Here is an 18,760-nt window from a genome sequence, read left to right on the forward strand (position 1 = left end):
ACTCTTCGTTCTTCGTCAAATCCTCCTTCAAGATCAAGCCCCAACGGCCCTTGAAGAACTTCCACCAACTCAAGATCAAGCCCCGACGCCCCTTGAAGATTCATTCATCATCTGTTCATCCTAAGATCAAGCCTCAACGGCCCTTTGGATCAACGACCTCAACAAACCTATACACCCATTCTTCAAGAACAAGCCCAACCCCCCTTGAAGATCCGTTCATCCAAGATCAAGCCCCGACGGCCCTTGGATCAACAAACAAATCCGCACATCTATTCTTCAAGATCAAGCCCAAAAGCCCTTGAAGAAAACCAACTGTTCATTCAAGATCAAGCCTCGACGGCCCTTGAAGAAAACCAACCGTTCTTCAAGATCAAGCCCAAAAGCCCTTGAAGATCCGCTCATCCATCAACCTTCAAGATCAAGCCCCGAAGGCCCTTGAAGAAACTTCCATCAACCTTCAAGATCAAAGCCACAAAGGCCCTTGAAGAAACTTACAACTGTTCATCCAAGATCAAGCCTCGACGGCCCTTGGATCAACAAATTTACATCTTACGGAGATCGAATCAGAGGACCAAATTTGAGAGATCGTAACCCCAAAATCATTAAACACAAAAATATTATTTTGTACACGTATTCTTGTCTCTTGTTTCAAGAATTTTTCGTGTTCACAGTTCCATACATGCAAAAACGAAAACTAATAGGGTAGTGGGGTTCATCTTCATTTGTAAATAAAAAGTCTTAAATTCAAATCTCGCAAATGGCAAGTTCGTAATCAATTTATTCATGCACTCGTTAGTCTAATTATATCTTCATCTAAAAAAGAATACTTATTACACACCGATTATTTTGGTCATCTAAAAAACTTTTGCAAGTGGTGAAGGTTTTCTCTTTTTACGCCATTACTATTTGAGTTCAAAACTTCCTCTTTATCCTCAATGTAACTTAAAATAGTAATATTATTTGGAATACTATATAAAAATAAAAGAAAATACCTTATATCTCAAAAATATCTTATGACTCAAATAATTAAAAGTATTTATCGCTTGACCCGTAGTTTTGTGTTTAGTTTCCTCTATCCAAATCTCCTCTCCCTTATCTATAAATACTAGGAAAAAAGTCACAAGGGCGATATGGATCATTTGAAAAATAAACGTATTCGTTCTAAAGCGGATCTCTTACAAGATCAATTCGAATTGGCTCTGATTTGTTTAGAAAATATGGTTAGAGGGACTATATGCAAAGCAATTAAGTATAAATTGATACTGACTCCTTAGAATTTGGTAACTTCAACTCCATTAACAACAACTTATGAATCTTTTTTCAGATTACACCCATTATCGTAAGTTTTGGATCGAACTAATCCATTGACACAAATAGTTCCTGGAAGAAAATTGAGTAATCTGGGCCCTAGAGGATTGACAAGGCGAACTGCTAGCTTTCGTATACGAGATATCCACCCTAGCCACGATGGATGCATTTGCCCCATTGACACGTTTGAAAGAATCAACATTGGACTTATTGGATCCTTAGCAATTCATGCGAAAATTGGTTATTGGGAGTCTCTAGAAACTCCATTTTATGAAATTTCTGGCTCGAATCTTTAATATTCTGTTATTTATGACACGTATCTACTATTTAGGCAGAATACTGTCACCCATTGTTACTAAGAAATTGAAGGAAACCTTTCTTTATGTTCTTTAATTTGAATTGAGTGTTTTATTTCTTTTGGGCAAAAGTTTGAATTGACTACCTCCCCAATCTGGAGTTCATGGTTTTGAATGGACCGTGTAAGAAAGATTTGAAACAAGTTTTAAGGGAAGCCACCGAGATGCTAGCGGCCGCTAAAAGATGAGCATACCATTCTCAAATTTTGGTCTTACAAATATGTTTTGAGAACAATCTCTGCTTTATTTTGTTATTTTTTATTTATTATGTTTTTTTTATAAGTTTGAATACACTAAAATAAAAGAGAACTAAAGAATTTTTTTTTCATATATATATTTTTTCAGTAACAGTAGTGGTCGTGCAATGTCGGTTCACTTAAGCTTTCGATCCAACCCATGTAACGAGCTTTAGGTCAATGACTCCCAAACCACTAGGGCTTTAGGCCACAAGGTGCAGAACACCCCTAAGGACTTATTAACTCGAGCTGAAAAGGCTACGAAACCAACTAACCACCCTGTCCCATGTCAAGACTCTATCGTTTGACGCGAACGTGCCATTTGTTAAACCAAATTTAATCTTGTTCACCTCATCTCACCTGGAAAAACCTTGTTATTTTTCTTCCACTCATCAAATTCTTTATTTGTTTGAATAAATATATAGCATATATTGTTTATGTGTTGTTTTAGGGTTTATAGAGTGAGAATCGCTAAGAAAGAAAAAGGAGGGTTTTAACTGGTGGGGGTTTGGCGGTTACTTCTCGATCACTTTTTTCACTTAACCAGACCGAATAAGCTATATAATATGTATAGAAGCCCTTCTTCCTTTACTCACTTTTTTCAATTAATCATAAACCCAATAAGCTAATATGTATAGAAATCCTTCTTCCCTTACTCAGCTATTTTAATTTCCTAAGCTATATAAGAGATTGCCATTTTCATTTGTCCCAAGGTCAACATCTTTATAACTCGGATATGAACATCTTTGTGACTTTGACATATAAGATGTCAGAAGCCCTCTTTTCAGATCAATATTTCTATCTGCCACCTCCACCCCTTCGTCTTTCCGATGGAGGTGGACTGGGGTGGGGTTTGTGTTTCACGTTTTCATCTTGTACCTAAATATTTTTTTGGGTTTTATGTTAATATTCTGAAACTGTTAAACAATTCTTATATTTCATGTTTAACAAATGGCAAGTTTTGAGTGAGTAATAATGCCACTAACTAAAGTCCTATGGTAAATCGACCACCACACAAGTTTTTCTCGAATAAATGAGATAAGGCGTGTGCAAAAATCATTTCCCTAAGTAAATTGGGTTTAAAGCAATCCAGATATCAACAAGAAGTGGTAATTTGAGGCAACCAAGAATGGTAATAAATTTTAACTAGAATATGTTAGAATTTTAAAATAAATAATAATTAAGGGGCAACATAAATCGAAAGATACGCACACACCTCTTATTTCCTCTCAAACCTTGTTAAGTTCTAGATTTTACATACATGAATCAAAGAATAATTAAACAATATAAATAAGCAAGAGTGAGCAAAATGAAAAACACGTATTCGTGAAAATCATTTTCCTGAGCTATATAAGCCCTTCAATAATTTTGAGCTTGAAAAACACAACACAACACTTAACCCTAAACCAGTTTAGATGAAATTTAACATCTCCATCCATGAAGCGCTCTGGTTTCTCATAGATCTCAAAAGACTTGGGATTCATTTGGAAGCGTTTTTAAAATGACCGAACATTCTTTTAGCGAAAATGTTTTTGGGTTCTAAAAGCACTTACAATGCTTCCTGCAAAAATCATTTTAAGTACTTGCAGTAAGCACTTTAAGTGCCTTTTCCATGATTCACTTACATTTTTACTAAAGATTTGTTCCAAAATAAATTTCACCAGAAGTGCCTTAAGCATTTCAAAAGCACTTCCAAAAAAACTCTTACAAATTAAAGTCTGACTATTATCATTGATCAAAAAACAACTAGAATTAAAGGCTTACAAATTAAAGTTAAAACCCCCCATAAATCTCAAAAGACCATGAGATGATGAGATGATGAGATGAGCCTAGCAAACACAAAAGACACGCATTTAATCCATAACCTGTACATTAACAGGTTGTTCCACCTGCATTATCCAGAAAACTGGCTTTGCTGCAGCAGAGTTGAATTACAAGAGCATGAAAACGGCACATACTGTGACAATGAAGCACTCTGATTTGGGTTCGATCTCTAGCTATACAGCGTTAATCTTTCGTCATTTCTGCCTATATAAATGCTAACCAGTTCTCAAAGTAAAACCAACTTCATATTTGCGTTTAAAGAATTCCAATATTGGTACCTGCAGAGAAAATCTTAGAAGTCCTTGGCTTTTCTTCTCAACTCATTAAGCTCCATCTCAATTTCAGAATCTCGAAATGGATATGCCTTGTTACTGGGAGCGGCTGTTCTTCCAGGCGGGAGCTCTCCTTTCTGTAGGATAGAGGGAAAAAACGTCAACAAACCTAGCAGTTGAGAGCCATTAGGACACATGGTTGGAATTCATCTCGTTATGAATTTTTGAACAAAGGGAACAATGAACAGCAATGAGTGGAGGAGCACTAGATTATGGACAAAGCCGTTTCCGATTATTTATTCTCCATTTTGGTACCAAACAACACAATAAACAAAAGAACCACCATAGCAACCCATATAAATAGACCGCACGATTCCTCTTAATGCTTCTTTGGTCAACCCAATTGAGTATGATGGAATTACAAGAAAATTAGATACCTAAAATGTAACAAATAATGGGGCAGAAACCTTAAGGTTAAGAATCTAGTTCACGGGAATATATCAGCGGAAACTTGGATGCACGATCTCGTGAATATATAAATGTCCTGGTCAATAACCATACCTTTGAACTACCAGATAATTCTTTCTTCAAGTTTGCAAGATCATCGTCAACTGAAGAGCCCTCTAGCAACGCAAACTGCAATTTTGGTGTAGGTTAGGAAATGGTAAGAAATCAATTTTCAAAAGGGAAAAAAATCAAAAGCATGAATAAATAATATCCTCAGTATTATCCCTTAGGCAGATATAGTATGTGTGCAAAATAATCATCTTAAATTATCACTTCAAAATGGGTAAGTTTCTTTGCTGGGAGAGAAGCTCATTTCCATATAGATTATATAGTTAAGGTACAATTGGAATAATGTAGCTGGTTTGCAGAACATTTGTCAAACATGAGGATCCAATCCTTCTATGTTTACATTTACAAACAAGAGCTGAAGAAATATACAATCAACATTGAATCAATGATTCAAATTTTGAATTGTCCAAAGGAAACTATCAATCTTTAATTTCTATTGGCAATTAGTTGTACTCAGCTTCTATATCAAGAACTACTGGAAAAGTTAAAAAACAAAGAACCAATTAATCCTCTTTTCTAAGATCATTTATGATATGTTATAGTTTATAACTGTGTTCTCATGGGTATCTACGTGAATAAAACTTCCTAGCTAATGTGTGTGAATCCATGTGGGTACATGTACGTGTAATTGAAAGAGTTAACAGGATCTGGATAAAAATGAAATCAGCAAAACAAGCTGGAAAGAGTCCTGATGTAATCTCCCATTAGTGTCCCTCCCGGTTCTCTCGTAATGCCAAACATCCCTCTTTCCAACAACGCATCGCTATTGCTACATTACTACTGCCAGGCCAGAGAGATCATGCATACATCCCAATAAAATTAAGTGAGACGCTATCCATGTTCCCCTTATTGCAGAAACACTACAACATTGTCAATTGTGTCCCAAGAATGAGCAATGTAGATGCACAATAGAAACATTTACAAGCCAAACATCGTAAATCTTCCACTTTGGTTTGACCATTGACGTTGATTCACAAGCATATATCAATCGAACTCCTCATACTTTTGTTGTAAAGGAACTGTACAGGATGCCACTTATAAACACCATATAATATATAGTGGTTCCCATGAGGGCCACGTTCTCTGGGTAGTTCAACAGGATTTCTCTTTTGCAAATGTTTAAATTGTGCATGACTTACCTAACCATTAGATGCAATGGACTACTTAGATTTTAAAATGCAATTTACAATGGAGAAGAAACCACTGCTCTCTACTGGCAGTCCCACTGCATTCTCCACTCTACTCTATTCTGCTGCAAAGTGAAATCTCTCCGAGGTTTCTAAGTTGACCTCTAGGAGAGACAATGAGAAGACCATGCCATTAACAATATAGATCCAAACGAAATTTTGGTTTCTTCTTGAAAAACACTACAAAACCCGCTTTCCATTCTATATATCTGAACATCTTTCAGCTGAGCATGTACAAAAAACAATGGAGACCAAAACTCTGACCAACAATGGCCAAAACTTAGGTCCTGAACCAAAATCGACCCCAAAGTCCTAGCAAGTTCACCCACAATATCCAAGAACACCACCTTATTACGATTGATAATAACTGTTCCAACCGTTAATGTCAGTGCACCTTCATGCCATTGTCCTTTACACACTAATGAGTTCTCCGTAGTTTGATCAATGAAGTTACTGGATTGTGGCCTTCTCATTTTCGTGTGGTTTGATACATCTGTTTGAACATAAAAAGCGAAAAAAAAAAAAAACAAATAAAGAAGAATAACTTAATCACCTCTCTAAAGTTTTTTATTATTATCATTATTATTATTATTCTTCAATCTTTGGCAACTCTGATCTGGATTTGAAAATTTATTCTAGTTTCTAGGTTCATAATCAAAACAAACAAGAGGGAGAATTTAGAGGAATGGGAAGGTTGCATAAAATTCAAAATTTTCATTTTCATTTAATGGCTAAAAGCCTAAAACGGATATCAAACAGTCGAACACCTTTTAGACATGGACAATTAAGAAATCCCCAATAGCCCAAACGTTTAAACTAATGGCTAAGAGAGGCAACACTCTAAACTAAAGTCGCACTTTTAACAACTTCCTTACCAGTTAATTCTCATGTACAGCCAAAGCAAGCACAAGCATAATAGAAGAGATTTTGGAAAACAGAAGAAAACAAAGGTTTTATACCATGATAATGACCTAATTCATCCTGTAACCAGATAGAAAATGGCCCAGACAAATATATGAACTTAATAAACTGACAAGCCTTCCATTTAAAGAATATCAGCCAAACGAAAATCATTGTAATTTTGTCTATCAACACTTGAATGGTAATGCCACCTGCAATAGTTTCGAACAATTGCTTTGAGCACTCTCTAAACTTAAATGTAGCGAACATCTAAACATTAGTATGTAGGGTATGCATGACATCCATGTTGCTTTAGTATGTATTTAAGTCCATGAAGAAATTACAACCACCAAATAATACAGGTAAATAGTATGTAGGATATGTAGGGTATTCATGTTACTCAAGTGCGCATTTACGTCCGTAAAGAAATTCCAACCACTAATAAGATGGGAGCTCTACTAAAATGACAGAAATTTTGCCACTACTTAAAACAGTTCATTGAGCTCATTCTTTGACTTGTTTCCACGTCAAATTTTTGAACTATGTTCTGGATTTTATCCTCCCTTCCTCCCCTGTTCTTATCAATTTGAAGATCATATAGAGTTGTAGAAACACAAGATCTAACATGGCATGGTGCCTAAATAAGCAAGATAAAAGTGTTACCTTTCCTTCCAGATCATCTGTAGTTAACTGACCAAGAGCTTCTGCTTGGGATTCCATTGCTAAGACTATTCAGATGAAAAAGGAATAGATTAATTAATATACTTGATAAAAATCCATATAAATTAATGTATGGTTGTGTGTGTGTGTGTGTGATCAAAGATAGACAATCAACATGTAACGTGCGCAACAATGTGACTAGAAGTCAATCAACTTTGTGCAACGGAAGTTATATACAGAAAACATCCATAATGACAGGAACATGGCTGATAATCTCAAGCCAAGGCAGGAAGGATACTCCTTCATTTAATTAATTAACTGAATCAAAGTTGCTGATAGCTGAAAATGACTTTACTCACATATTCGTGGTTTTCTTTGTATACTAACAACAGAAAAAAGATGTGCTAAAACTGACTATCAAGAAAATCATTTTCTAGGTGGAAGCAGCAAGGCCACAATGCAATTACAGTAACAGAAATTCTTGCACTGTAGAGGGTAGAAATAAGCACCCTTGGTAAATGCAAAAAGACATGAAATGGATCAAAAGGGATTGGCAAATTGGGAAGAGCAAAACTCTCAGAATTTTGCACAGTGCTACTACTGGTGAAAGAACAAACATAGGCCAGGATCAGAAAGATCGTAATCACATACAAATACCAGGCCGATTTCTTTTTCTGTTTACAAATATTAGGCAAAGTTCACACCATCGTCCAACATCTCTTCATCCCAATTTTGAAGGAAGAGATGAACAATCTCTAGTTCTTACATACAATCAGACTTTGTACCTCTGGACAACTCCTGTTGATGACAAAGTCTGATTTCGTCGTCCAACATCACTTCATCCCAATTTGAAGGAAGAGATGAACAATCTCTAGTTCTTACATTCAATCAGACGTTGTACCTCTGGACAACTCCTGTTGATGACAAAGTCTGATTTCGTCTCTAATCTTACATATTTACCAGGAAACATACATCTAACATGCTCAATCAGGCGACTGGGAGGCTGTAAAATATACGAAACAATGATTTTTTTCTAAAATCCAAACAATCTTTTGGTACTTGTAAGTTGTAACACTGATTAGCAACCAGGAAATTCTTTTTATGAATGTGTGTTGTGAATATCTCGTTTACGAATGGAAAAAATAGAACAAATTCAAAATCGAAAACAAAATAATCAAATAAATAACACCAAAAATTTACATGGGGCAGCAACAACTAATTTTCACTGTGTCAATAATGAGTACAACAAATAACCTTGCCAAGCCTCTAGGATTAAGACTTGACGAAAGAACAAGAGCAAGAAATACTCTTTATCTCTTTTCTTCTCTCTCACACACACTTTTTCCTCACAATATACTCTAACTCTTAACTCCTAGAGTGGTATACAACTGATTGTTTTGCTCCAATTCAAAACTAGTGCAATAGCTCCTTTATATAGACATAATAAAGGTCTTCTTCAATAAGGATTACTAATCCTAATTGGAAATCTAGTTACGAATCCTTCTCCAATTGAGAAACCAACTCCAGTTGAGAAAACAACTCCAATTGGGTAAACAATTTAATAGTCTAAGACTATAATTCCTAATAGACTTACGACAACTCATCATGGGCTGTCAAAACCCAACAATGCGAATGATCAACTATTTTAAATTTGACATATCACATGCTTACCAATCAGGGATTGGGCACACGAACGCTGAGCACATATAAAAGTACAATGTGATGAACTTTCTCTCAATATATTTTAAGCAGACTGTACCCTCAAATATTTAAGTCAACTAGAGTCCAGAAAGGAATTCCATACGCAAATCAGTTCATTTTGAAATTATATTTTTCTGATTTAGCAGCCATTTTAGAGCTGGTTGACTTTGGGCATCCAAAGATTTCCTCGGGCGAAACGAAGATCAGCATCAAATGGAAATGCAGAATGGAGCTTCAATAAATCATAAACTATTTCCATAATTGACAGCCGCCTCACCTTTCTCTTCCATCTTATCAAAAGCTGAAAGAGCACTACTTGTATTGACATTCCCCACCATCTCACTCACTTTAGTTGCAGTCCTGAAGCAACAGCATAGCAGCAATTACCAGCAACGCTAAGGGGATACCAGACTCTATTGACCCAGAAATTGAACTAAAATTTAATTAAATAAATAAATAAAACAAAAAGATAACAGACTTGGTAAGAAAGGAAAGTGAGAATGATAGAATAAACTAACTTTGCAGACTGAGCACGTGCTTTGAGGGTATCTTTTTTCGACCTTGCCTCCTGTATCTTGCTCTCTAAAAGCTACACAAAATAGATTTCATAGAATAATTGATGGATTTTTCTACACAAAAAGTCAAAACAAATGTAATTTAGGTAGCCATTGATGACCTCACTATGAGCAAAATAATTTAAATTCGCTTACCCGTGTATTAGACACAAGATTATCAACAACAGCTTTTTGTTGATCAAGTTGAGATTTCAAAGTACTAGCATTATCCTGAAAACATACAAAGACAATAATGCAATGAAACTTTGGCAGCCTCACGATGAGAGAAAACTAGCTTGTGAATAACAAGGTAATTTTTTAATTGATGGCGTGAGCTCAATTTTCCTAAACACACAAAATAGAAGTTTTCCTTAATAATGATACACATTTCTCAAAACTAGAAATACTAATATAAAATAACCAAAAAAAATAGTAGAAGCATAATAAACTTACAGCAAAAGATTTACGCCTCTTCAAAGCTTCACGTGCAAGATCCTCCTCTCCTTTTTGAAGAGCTAATTGTGCTTTGCGGTACCTATAGTAACATACACCAGGATTTTAACAATTACTTGCTGCTTTATTTGAGACAATAAGATATCAACCCGATCCACATTACCAGTCCTCAGAAGCTTGTGCAGCAGCTTTGTACTTATTCTCCATCCGCTTTTGAGATGCCAACACCTTCACATGAGAAAGAGGAAAAGACAGAGAATAGGCATGATCAATGCTAGATGAACATTAAAGCGTAAAATCGAGACCATTTAAAAAATTAAACACAAGCAATGTATTAGGGAGAATGACAAATCATCCAATACAGTTACTGTTAAATTGTTTGTTAAAGTTAAATGTAATTAGTAATGTTAGTAACTGTAATTAGTTAAGGTAGGTATTCTTGTAACTAGTCTAAGGCAGCAAAGGCTATATATATTCACATCTGTGTAACTGATTTATTCATTCAATACAATTGGAAAACTTAGAGAGGAAGTTTTTCTGTTTCTATATGGTATCTCGCCATTCTACTTCATAGCACCGACCTCTCTTCCGCTCGTCAAATTGATCGATTCTTGCTTTCTTCTCTCTGATTCTTCGATTTTTCATCTCCGATCTCTCTTGAATCTTGATCTCTGCAAGATATGGCTGCTCAATTTTAATCGCCACCAATTGGATCGTCTTCTCCGATCATCTCCCCTTCGGTCCAAAACCCTAATTCTTCTTCTAATCCAAGTCCTCTGAATTCGTATACCTCTCTTACGATTCACAACATCGGCAGTATGGTGCCAATCAAGCTGAAAAGATCCAACTATCTGCCATGGCGAGCACTCTTTGCTCCAACTTTCAGGCAATACAAACTTCTTGGTATCATTGATAGCACTAAGATTTGTCCTTCGCCATTCTTGCTTGATCGCTCGATGAACCCTGCCTTCGAGGATTGGTATGAAAAGGATCTCAATCTCTTGATTTGGCTTAATTCTACCCTATCAGAAGAGATCACTCCGTTCAAGGTTGGGGTTTCCTCTTCTCGCGAGCTCTGGGTGAAGCTTGAACAGCGCTTTGGTGGAGTTTCGGAGGCTCACATTCACCAATTGCGATCGCAATTTCAATCAATTCAAAAAGGATCTCAGTCCATCTCTGAGTATCTTCAACAAATCAAGGAAATTGCTCCTTGCAAGTTGCTGGTGCTTCAGTGTCCGATCGTGACCTAATTGCTGCCACACTACATGGATTGCCTGATGAATTCGAGTCCTTTATTGATTCCATCATGTTGCGGTTATCTTCTACATCCCTTGATGAACTCCATGGTCTCTTACTCACCAAAGAGTTGTCTATGGCTCGCCGCAAGACTCTTATTTCCTCCTCTGCAACTAAGCCCCTTCAAGCCTTCTCAGTGCAATCTCAGCCTCCCTTGCTTCCTACTCCATCTGCTTTTGCTGCTCAGAACCAACCACTTCATTCTGCTTCTTGGTTTAACTCAAATCAGGGTAAGCCACTTCAAGGTAATTTCTCCTCAAATCGCAGCAATCGCAATTTTCACAATAATCGCGGTACTTTCACCAACAATCGTGGAAATCGAAATTATCAAGGCTCTCGCAATTACCAAGGTTCTTCCACTTTCAAAGTTCCTCATCAGATCTGTGGTTCTACCAGTCATGAGGCAATTGACTGCTTTAATCGTATGAATCCGGACATCTATGGTCGAATTCCTCCAGCCAAACTTGCTGCTATGTGTGTGCATCATTCAACCAAACCCTCTCAGCCTTGGTTAATTGATTATGGCGCCACTTCCCACATCACCAATGATGTAGCCAATATTTCTTCTCCTACTCCCTACACTGGAGAGGACAAAGTGTACATTGGAGATGGTAAAGGATTATCTATCTATAATATTGGTTCATCATCTCTGCACACTCCTCATAATTCCTTTAAGCTCAGAAATGTTTGACATGTTCCTTTCATGAAACATAATCTCTTGTCTGCTTATCAATTTCTTAAGGATAATAACTGTTCATTGACTCTTGACCCTTAGAGATCCACTGTCAAGCATCGCATTTCGGGGAAGATGCTTTTACAATGACTTGTTAGGGATGGTTTCTATCCTCTACAAGGTTCCACCAATTCTCATACTTCTCCACCTTCAACTTTTCTCAGCATCAAAGCACCTATCACAGTATGGCACAAACGCTTAGGACATCCTTCCTCCTCAATTTTTAGAAGGGTCATATCTACCAATAATCTTGCACTGCAAGGCAAGAAGACTGTTGATTTTTTCTGCTTAGATTGTGCACTTGCTAAGAACTACAAGCTTCCTTTTGGAGTGGCTTCTTCATCAACAACTCAAAGTCTCCAAATTCTGCATTGTGAGTTGTGGGGACCTACCTCTGTCACATCTAATAGTGGTTTCAAGTATTACCTACTTCTTGTTGATGACCTTAGCAAATATAGTTGGTTTTTTCCATTGAAGTCCAAGTCCGATGTATTTTCTACATTTGTTACTTTCAAAAACTATGTAGAAAACTTCAGTGGAAATAAAATCAAGATTCTGCATTCAGATTCAGGGGGTGAATTCACTAGTCACGCTCTTGCTTCATTTCTTAGTGCACATGGTATATTTCATCAGTTTAGTTGTCCACATACTCCTGAACAAAATGGTTGTGCAGAGAGAAAGCATAGACATCTTGTTGAGACAGCTCGAACATTACTTGTTGCCTCTCATGTTTCTCAAGTTTTCTGGGTTGAAGCATTCTCCACTACAATATATCTTATTGATAGACTTCCTATTTCTAGTCTTACAAAGTCACCTTGGGAACTTCTCTTCAACCAACACCCAGATTACTCTAAACTGAAAGTCTTTGGCTGTTAATGTTATCCATGGCTTAAACCTTACATTCATAGCAAATTGGATGCTAAAAGCAAAAGTTGTGTGTTTTTGGGATATAGTCTTCAACATAAAGGCTATAGGTGTCTTGATCCCATGACAAATAGAATCTACATATCGAGACATGTTGTCTTTGATGGAAAAATCTTATCCATTTAAGTCACTGCAGCTCCACAGTTCCAATTCAGAGAATTCATCTTCAGAATATTCTCCATCTTTGGACCTTCACTTCAGCAAACACTTCTCAAGTTCCCCTACAGCTAGTAACTCTTCAGAACCACAGTGTACTTCTGTACCTAATCCTATCACTCAGATCTCAACTTCAATTGAGAATCCTTCATGCAATCAGTCAGTGGATAATTCTCACAGTTCTTCCAGTTTTGTCTCTCTCAGAGAATCCTCCCTAATGCCTATTCAGACAAGTCATCCACCTATTTATGGGAATACACATCCTATGATTACAAGATCTAAGGCTGGAATATACAAGTCTAGAGCTTATGCAGCAACGAAACATCCACTTCCAGTTGATCTTGAATTTGTTCCCAGTACTTATTTGCAAGCATCAAAGCATGCTCATTGGAGAGCTGCAATGCAAGCTGAATATAATGCTTTAATAACCACAGGCACTTGGTCTCTTGTTCCATCTCATCCTTCTCAGAATGTAGTTGGTTGTAAATGGGTGTTCCGGGTCAAGAAAAATCCTAATGGAACCAGACACAAAGCCCGTTTGGTGGCAAAGGGCTTTCATTAGCAAGTAGTTGATTTTCAAGAAACCTTCAATCCTGTTGTTAAACCAGTTACCATTCGGATTCTCCTTACACTTGTTGTCCAATATAATTGGTTTTTGAACCAATTAGACATTAGCAATGCATTTCTTCATGTAGATTTAAAGGAGGATGTTTACATGCAACAACCTCCTGGTTTTATTGATCCTAACTCTCCCAGTTTTGTTTGCAAGCTGAAGAAATCCTTATATGGTCTTAAACAAGCTCCTCGAGCTTGGTTTGATAAATTGTTTCAAGCCCTTCATACACTTGGGTTTCACCAATCCCAATCTGATGCTTCTTTTTTGTCCTTAATGGACCTCAGTTGGTCATTGTCCTTGTTTATGTGGATGATATCTTAATCACTGGACCCAACCCAACTCTCAACTCTGTCAACAATTTATACAACAACTTAGCACTCAGTTTCCAGTGAAAGATCTTGATCCTTTACACTATTTCTTGGGATTGGAAGTACACCGATCTAACAAAGGACTCTTTCTACATCAGCCCAAGTACTTACTTGATCTCCTTAAGAAAACAAATATGGAGGGTGCAAAACCTTGTTGCACTCCTCTCGGTTCTAAGAAACTGGATCACAGTGGGCCTCTCTTATCAAATCCCACTGAATATCGCTCTATAGTTGGTGGGTTACAATATCTCACTTGGACTCAACTGGATCTTGCATTTGCTATCAATCAGATGTCAATTTATGCATGCTCCAAGAGAACAACATCTTCAAGCAGCAAAAAGGGTCCTCAAATTTCTTAAAGGTTCTATTTCCCATGGTTTATGGTTCACTAAAGGTCCTATCAATCTTTCAGCACACTATGATGCTGATTGCACTGGCTGAACATTTGATAGGCGGTCCACCAGTGGATATTATGTACTTCTTGGCTCTAATCTCATCAGTTGGAATGCAAAGAAACAAAGCACTGTTGCTTGTTCCTCTACAGAAGCTGAATATCATTCTTTAGCACATACTGCTGCAGAACTCACTTGGGTCTGCAAAATTCTCAAAGATCTTCATTTCCCTCTACCTACACTGCCTACACTATGGTGTGATAATATCTAAGCAATCTCTTTACCATCTAATCCTATTTTTCATGCTCGAACCAAGCATGTTGAGATTGACTATCACTACATCCAAGAGTTAGTACTAGCAAATCTCATCAAAGTCCACTATGTTTGCAGTGAAGACCAATTGGCTGATCTCCACACCAAATCTTTGTCTAAAAGCAGATTCTCTTATCTGTGTTCCAAGCTTCCAATTGGAATCCTCTATGATTCCTCCTTTAGCTTGAAGGGGTGTATTAGGGAGAATGACAAGTCATCCAATATAGTTACTGGTAAATAGTTTGTTAAAGCTAAATGTAATTAGTTATGTTAGTAACTGAAATTAGTTAAGGTAGTTGAGGGTATTCTTGTAACTAGCCTAAGGCAGCTAAGGCTATATATATTCACATCTGTGTAACTGATTTATTCATTCAAGACAATTGGAAAACTTACAGAGGAAGTTTTCTGTTTCTATACAATGTATAAAAGAGAAAATTATGAGATATCCAAAGTATATCTAAAGCTAACACAGTAGCTATTCATGGATGATATACTTGCCGTTTCAGTTTGTCATCTATAACAAAATAGGGAAGATGAAAACTAAAAGACAATTATAAAATATTGTAGAAGAAAAGAAAAACGAGTCGATCATGAGATTTTTTGAAAACAATTGCATTAAGAAGTAAAAAAAAAACAAAGAAAAGAAGTAAAAGTTTTGGGAACATGAGGCTTACTTGTGCTGTGGCCTGACGCATCTTTGTCAAATCATCATTCATTTCAAGAACTGCTTGCTCTAAGATTTTCTCAGGATCTTCAAAGGTACTTACTAATGCATTTGCATATGACTGCAAATAAAAGAATTAATGTAAGAAGAAAAAGGTACAATCAGTTATAATAAGACCATCACATTATTATTTATTATGTGAATACAGTAATCATTCATAAGATATCACCTTGACAACTCTAGCAAACCGGTCAAATAGGTTCATACGAGCACCAAGAGCCCCCCCACGTTGTCTAGAATAACGTGGTCGACTGGAAGGAGAAACCCTAATCACTTCAACTTTTAGAGCCCCAACTGAAAATAAAATAAATGTAAGCCAATATCTAATACCTATTTTTAGGTAATTTGCAAGTTTAGTAGAACAGATACTAGAACAAAAACAAAACCTACAAGATTAGAGTTCAAGGTTATTGCGAAACTCCACAACAGGGTGTGCAAAATGCATTGCTTACAGACCTTAATTGTTGTCCACCTTTTACTTCTATGCATAAGTAATGTTTATATCATTAACTCATAGTATGCAATTCATGTATCTTGTTGCACACAACAAACAGGAATTCACCAAGAGAAACACATCCTCAATGACAACAGACATACATAAACCCAACAATAAAGTTCAATGGGATAACAGAAATTTAGTCAATTGCACTTGCATCTAGATGTAATTTTTTTTACTTGCTTTTAGGTTAATAAAACTTGTGGATTAAGAATGAATTTGAAATCAATAAAAAGTAAGACTTTAAACCTAGCATATTCTTAGACTTCGTCAAGCTGTTCACAGTAGAGAGAGACATAATCACATCCAAATGCAAGCTAGCAGATTTAATTGGACAAAAGGTATTTTGTCTAGAATCACATGTTAAGATTTTGGCAAATAGGACCTTGTTTGACTCAGAGATTTGCAGTGGTAGTGTTTTCCTTTGTAAATAGTTTTTTCTTATGCTATCTGAAATACGCCATAATGGATTTCAAAGAACCTTACATCCTTTTTGAAGAGATAGAATGTTATATCCTTTAATATCATTCTCATTTGACTTGAAGAAATGTAATTGTTTTTCTATAAGATAAATAAATTATGTACACGTTCTTTGAGCTTGACCATAAATTAAAAAATATATCTCCTTTACATTTATGTTGGGGAATTGTTATAGCACTTCAGAATAGTCATTTTGCACTCCTCCCACCCTCATCTTTTTCACTATAGAGAAATGCAGGAAGGTTTTTTATTTTTTTGTTTTTTTGGTGCCAGTAACAGCTCCCTTTTAAGCTAATCCCTAGTGGATAAAGGTTAGTTCCAAAATTTTGTAGATATCTTGTTAAAATAAACTACTTTTCAGATGTTTCCACGACAATGGTGTAGCTAATAAAATGTTTACTTTACTATGAAAGAAGCGCACAAATACATGCCTGCTTGTATTTTCTTATCAGAATTAGCTACTTCATGTCGTCATCAAATCCCACGCGTTGAAGACTTGACGAGAAATTGAGATGGAGCAAGAATATCTATGTCATCCTCATCTCGTTCTTGCATGAGTCTCAATTGAGAATTTCTAACCAGCTCCTTTTTAAGACAGAAATTTCTGAACAGTTGAAGCTAACGCTTTCCCAATGTCCCAATGCAAGGAGTACCGGGTGAGACTAAATGAAGTAGCAATTGACGCTTAATGAAAAGAACATACTGTATAAAGAACTGGAAGCCAAATATAGAAAGGCCCCAATTGGAAATGCTTCTCTAGAGAGCACTTCTTTTCATAAGAGCTTCAATTAGAATAACGTTGAAATATATAATCAAATGAAGTGCTTCCGGAAAAAAAATAACTAAATAAATAAAAAGGCACCTAGATGCTTCTTCTTGCTTTTCTCTGCCACACATGTTCATAAGCGCTTTTGGTTATCAGGAAAAGGCTTTCAGCTATTCTAAAATAACTTCGAAACAGGCCCAAAGCAAATACCAAACGCAATTGTCTTCTCAAAATCTAATTATCTCCCCTATTTCCCCACTACAAGTTCAAGATGGAACCTTTGAAAACAGAAACTCAATTCTCCATGAAATGTTTCCCCATTCCCCACTGAAAGCCAGCCTTTAGAAGCAAAGAAAACCCACTCCCCACTAAGCTCAATACAACTATTTGGATTCCCAACCAACCAATAAACAAGTCTCAAAGCATTCAAATCAAGGTGAAAAACAGAGCAAACGTGCAGATATGGAAGTCCAATTGAAATCTAAAAGATACCCATTCACTGAAAACTTGAGTAAATCAAAAGGCACACACCTCCGCCATTGAAGAAGGAAGTCGTGAGAGGTTTTCTGACCATGGAGAGACTGTTGGAGCTTGAAGAAGAAGCTAGGAACGAAGAGGCAGGCGTCGACGCCATGGTCAATCCTGTAAATATCTGCGATTTTGTGGCCATTCTGAGGGAGAAGTCAGTTGAAATGCTGCAAAATTTTATAGATAGGATTCAACAAGATGATGATCACTTCTCCCCCTTTCTCAATCACCACTTTTATTTTCTCAATTCTTTTTGGCCTTGTGATTTTCCTGCGGTCTGGGCCGTTACATATGACCAGCAAATGGTTCCCGCTGTTTTCTTCTGAACCAGGCCCGTCCAGTGAAGCCCATCTATCCGGTTTTGGTAACTTTTGCTTGGAAAATATTTTTGTACGATTTTTATCACAAATGATTTCTGAAATTGAATATCGATACATCTAGTCTCTGAAAATAGGTAAAAACTTTTGTTGGGCTTGGTTTGCCACTAAACTTTGTTGAATGACATTACAATCCATTCAAAACTCGGCATGTGGCGAATTTTAAATATAATCATTTATCATTCTTTTATATTCAAAACTATCATAATTATTTTTCCAGCTAATTAATATACACCATGAGATGAATTGGTTCATATTTTTCTTCTTCTCCTTTTTCTCTCTCCTTTTCCTTCCCAAATGCACAAAAGAAGTTCTTATTAGCATCTCCACTAACTTGGTTAGTCACACATGATTTCATTTTTTATTCTTCAAAAATTGTGTTTCTGTTTTCATGAAATAATTGGTGCCAACTTCATAGTATTTCCTATGTGCTCATTTGTTTATCTTAGATTGTTTGTTCGCATCAATCTAGTTGAATTGATATATGCCGGAAATATCTTTTCACACAGATTTTAAAACACTGAATTCGATATTGTAATGTTGAAGCGGTGATCATTATTCCATT

General features: G+C 36.4%; 1 protein-coding gene across 4 annotated transcripts; it reads right to left on the reverse strand.

The window, feature by feature from the left end:
• Positions 1-3,752: 3,752 nt before the first annotated feature.
• LOC103930506 (membrane-associated 30 kDa protein, chloroplastic) lies at positions 3,753-18,042 on the reverse strand. Of its 4 annotated transcripts, none has more exons than XM_009339849.2 (12): positions 17,822-18,042; positions 15,718-15,842; positions 15,499-15,609; positions 10,191-10,255; positions 10,028-10,109; positions 9,731-9,805; positions 9,539-9,609; positions 9,298-9,380; positions 7,323-7,387; positions 4,558-4,632; positions 4,003-4,133; positions 3,753-3,789 (listed from the first exon to the last, which is right to left on the reverse strand). In XM_009339849.2, the coding sequence occupies exons 1-11, from the start codon at positions 17,958-17,960 to the stop codon at positions 4,017-4,019; spliced, it is 1,008 nt and encodes a 335-aa protein (XP_009338124.2). In that variant the 5' UTR covers positions 17,961-18,042; the 3' UTR covers positions 3,753-3,789; positions 4,003-4,016. The 4 variants fall into 4 exon arrangements, with proteins under 4 accessions (XP_009338124.2, XP_009338123.2, XP_009338122.2 ...); XM_009339848.2 differs by having other exon boundaries at positions 3,753-3,815; XM_009339847.3 differs by having other exon boundaries at positions 3,753-4,133; positions 17,822-18,041.
• Between the last annotated feature and the right edge of the window lie 718 nt (positions 18,043-18,760).

Source organism: the organism of the source record quoted next, unplaced genomic scaffold (assembly GCF_019419815.1).
Source record: "Pyrus x bretschneideri cultivar Hongxiangsu unplaced genomic scaffold, Pyrus_bretschneideri_v1 Contig95, whole genome shotgun sequence".
NCBI classification, from domain to species: domain Eukaryota; kingdom Viridiplantae; phylum Streptophyta; class Magnoliopsida; order Rosales; family Rosaceae; genus Pyrus; species Pyrus x bretschneideri.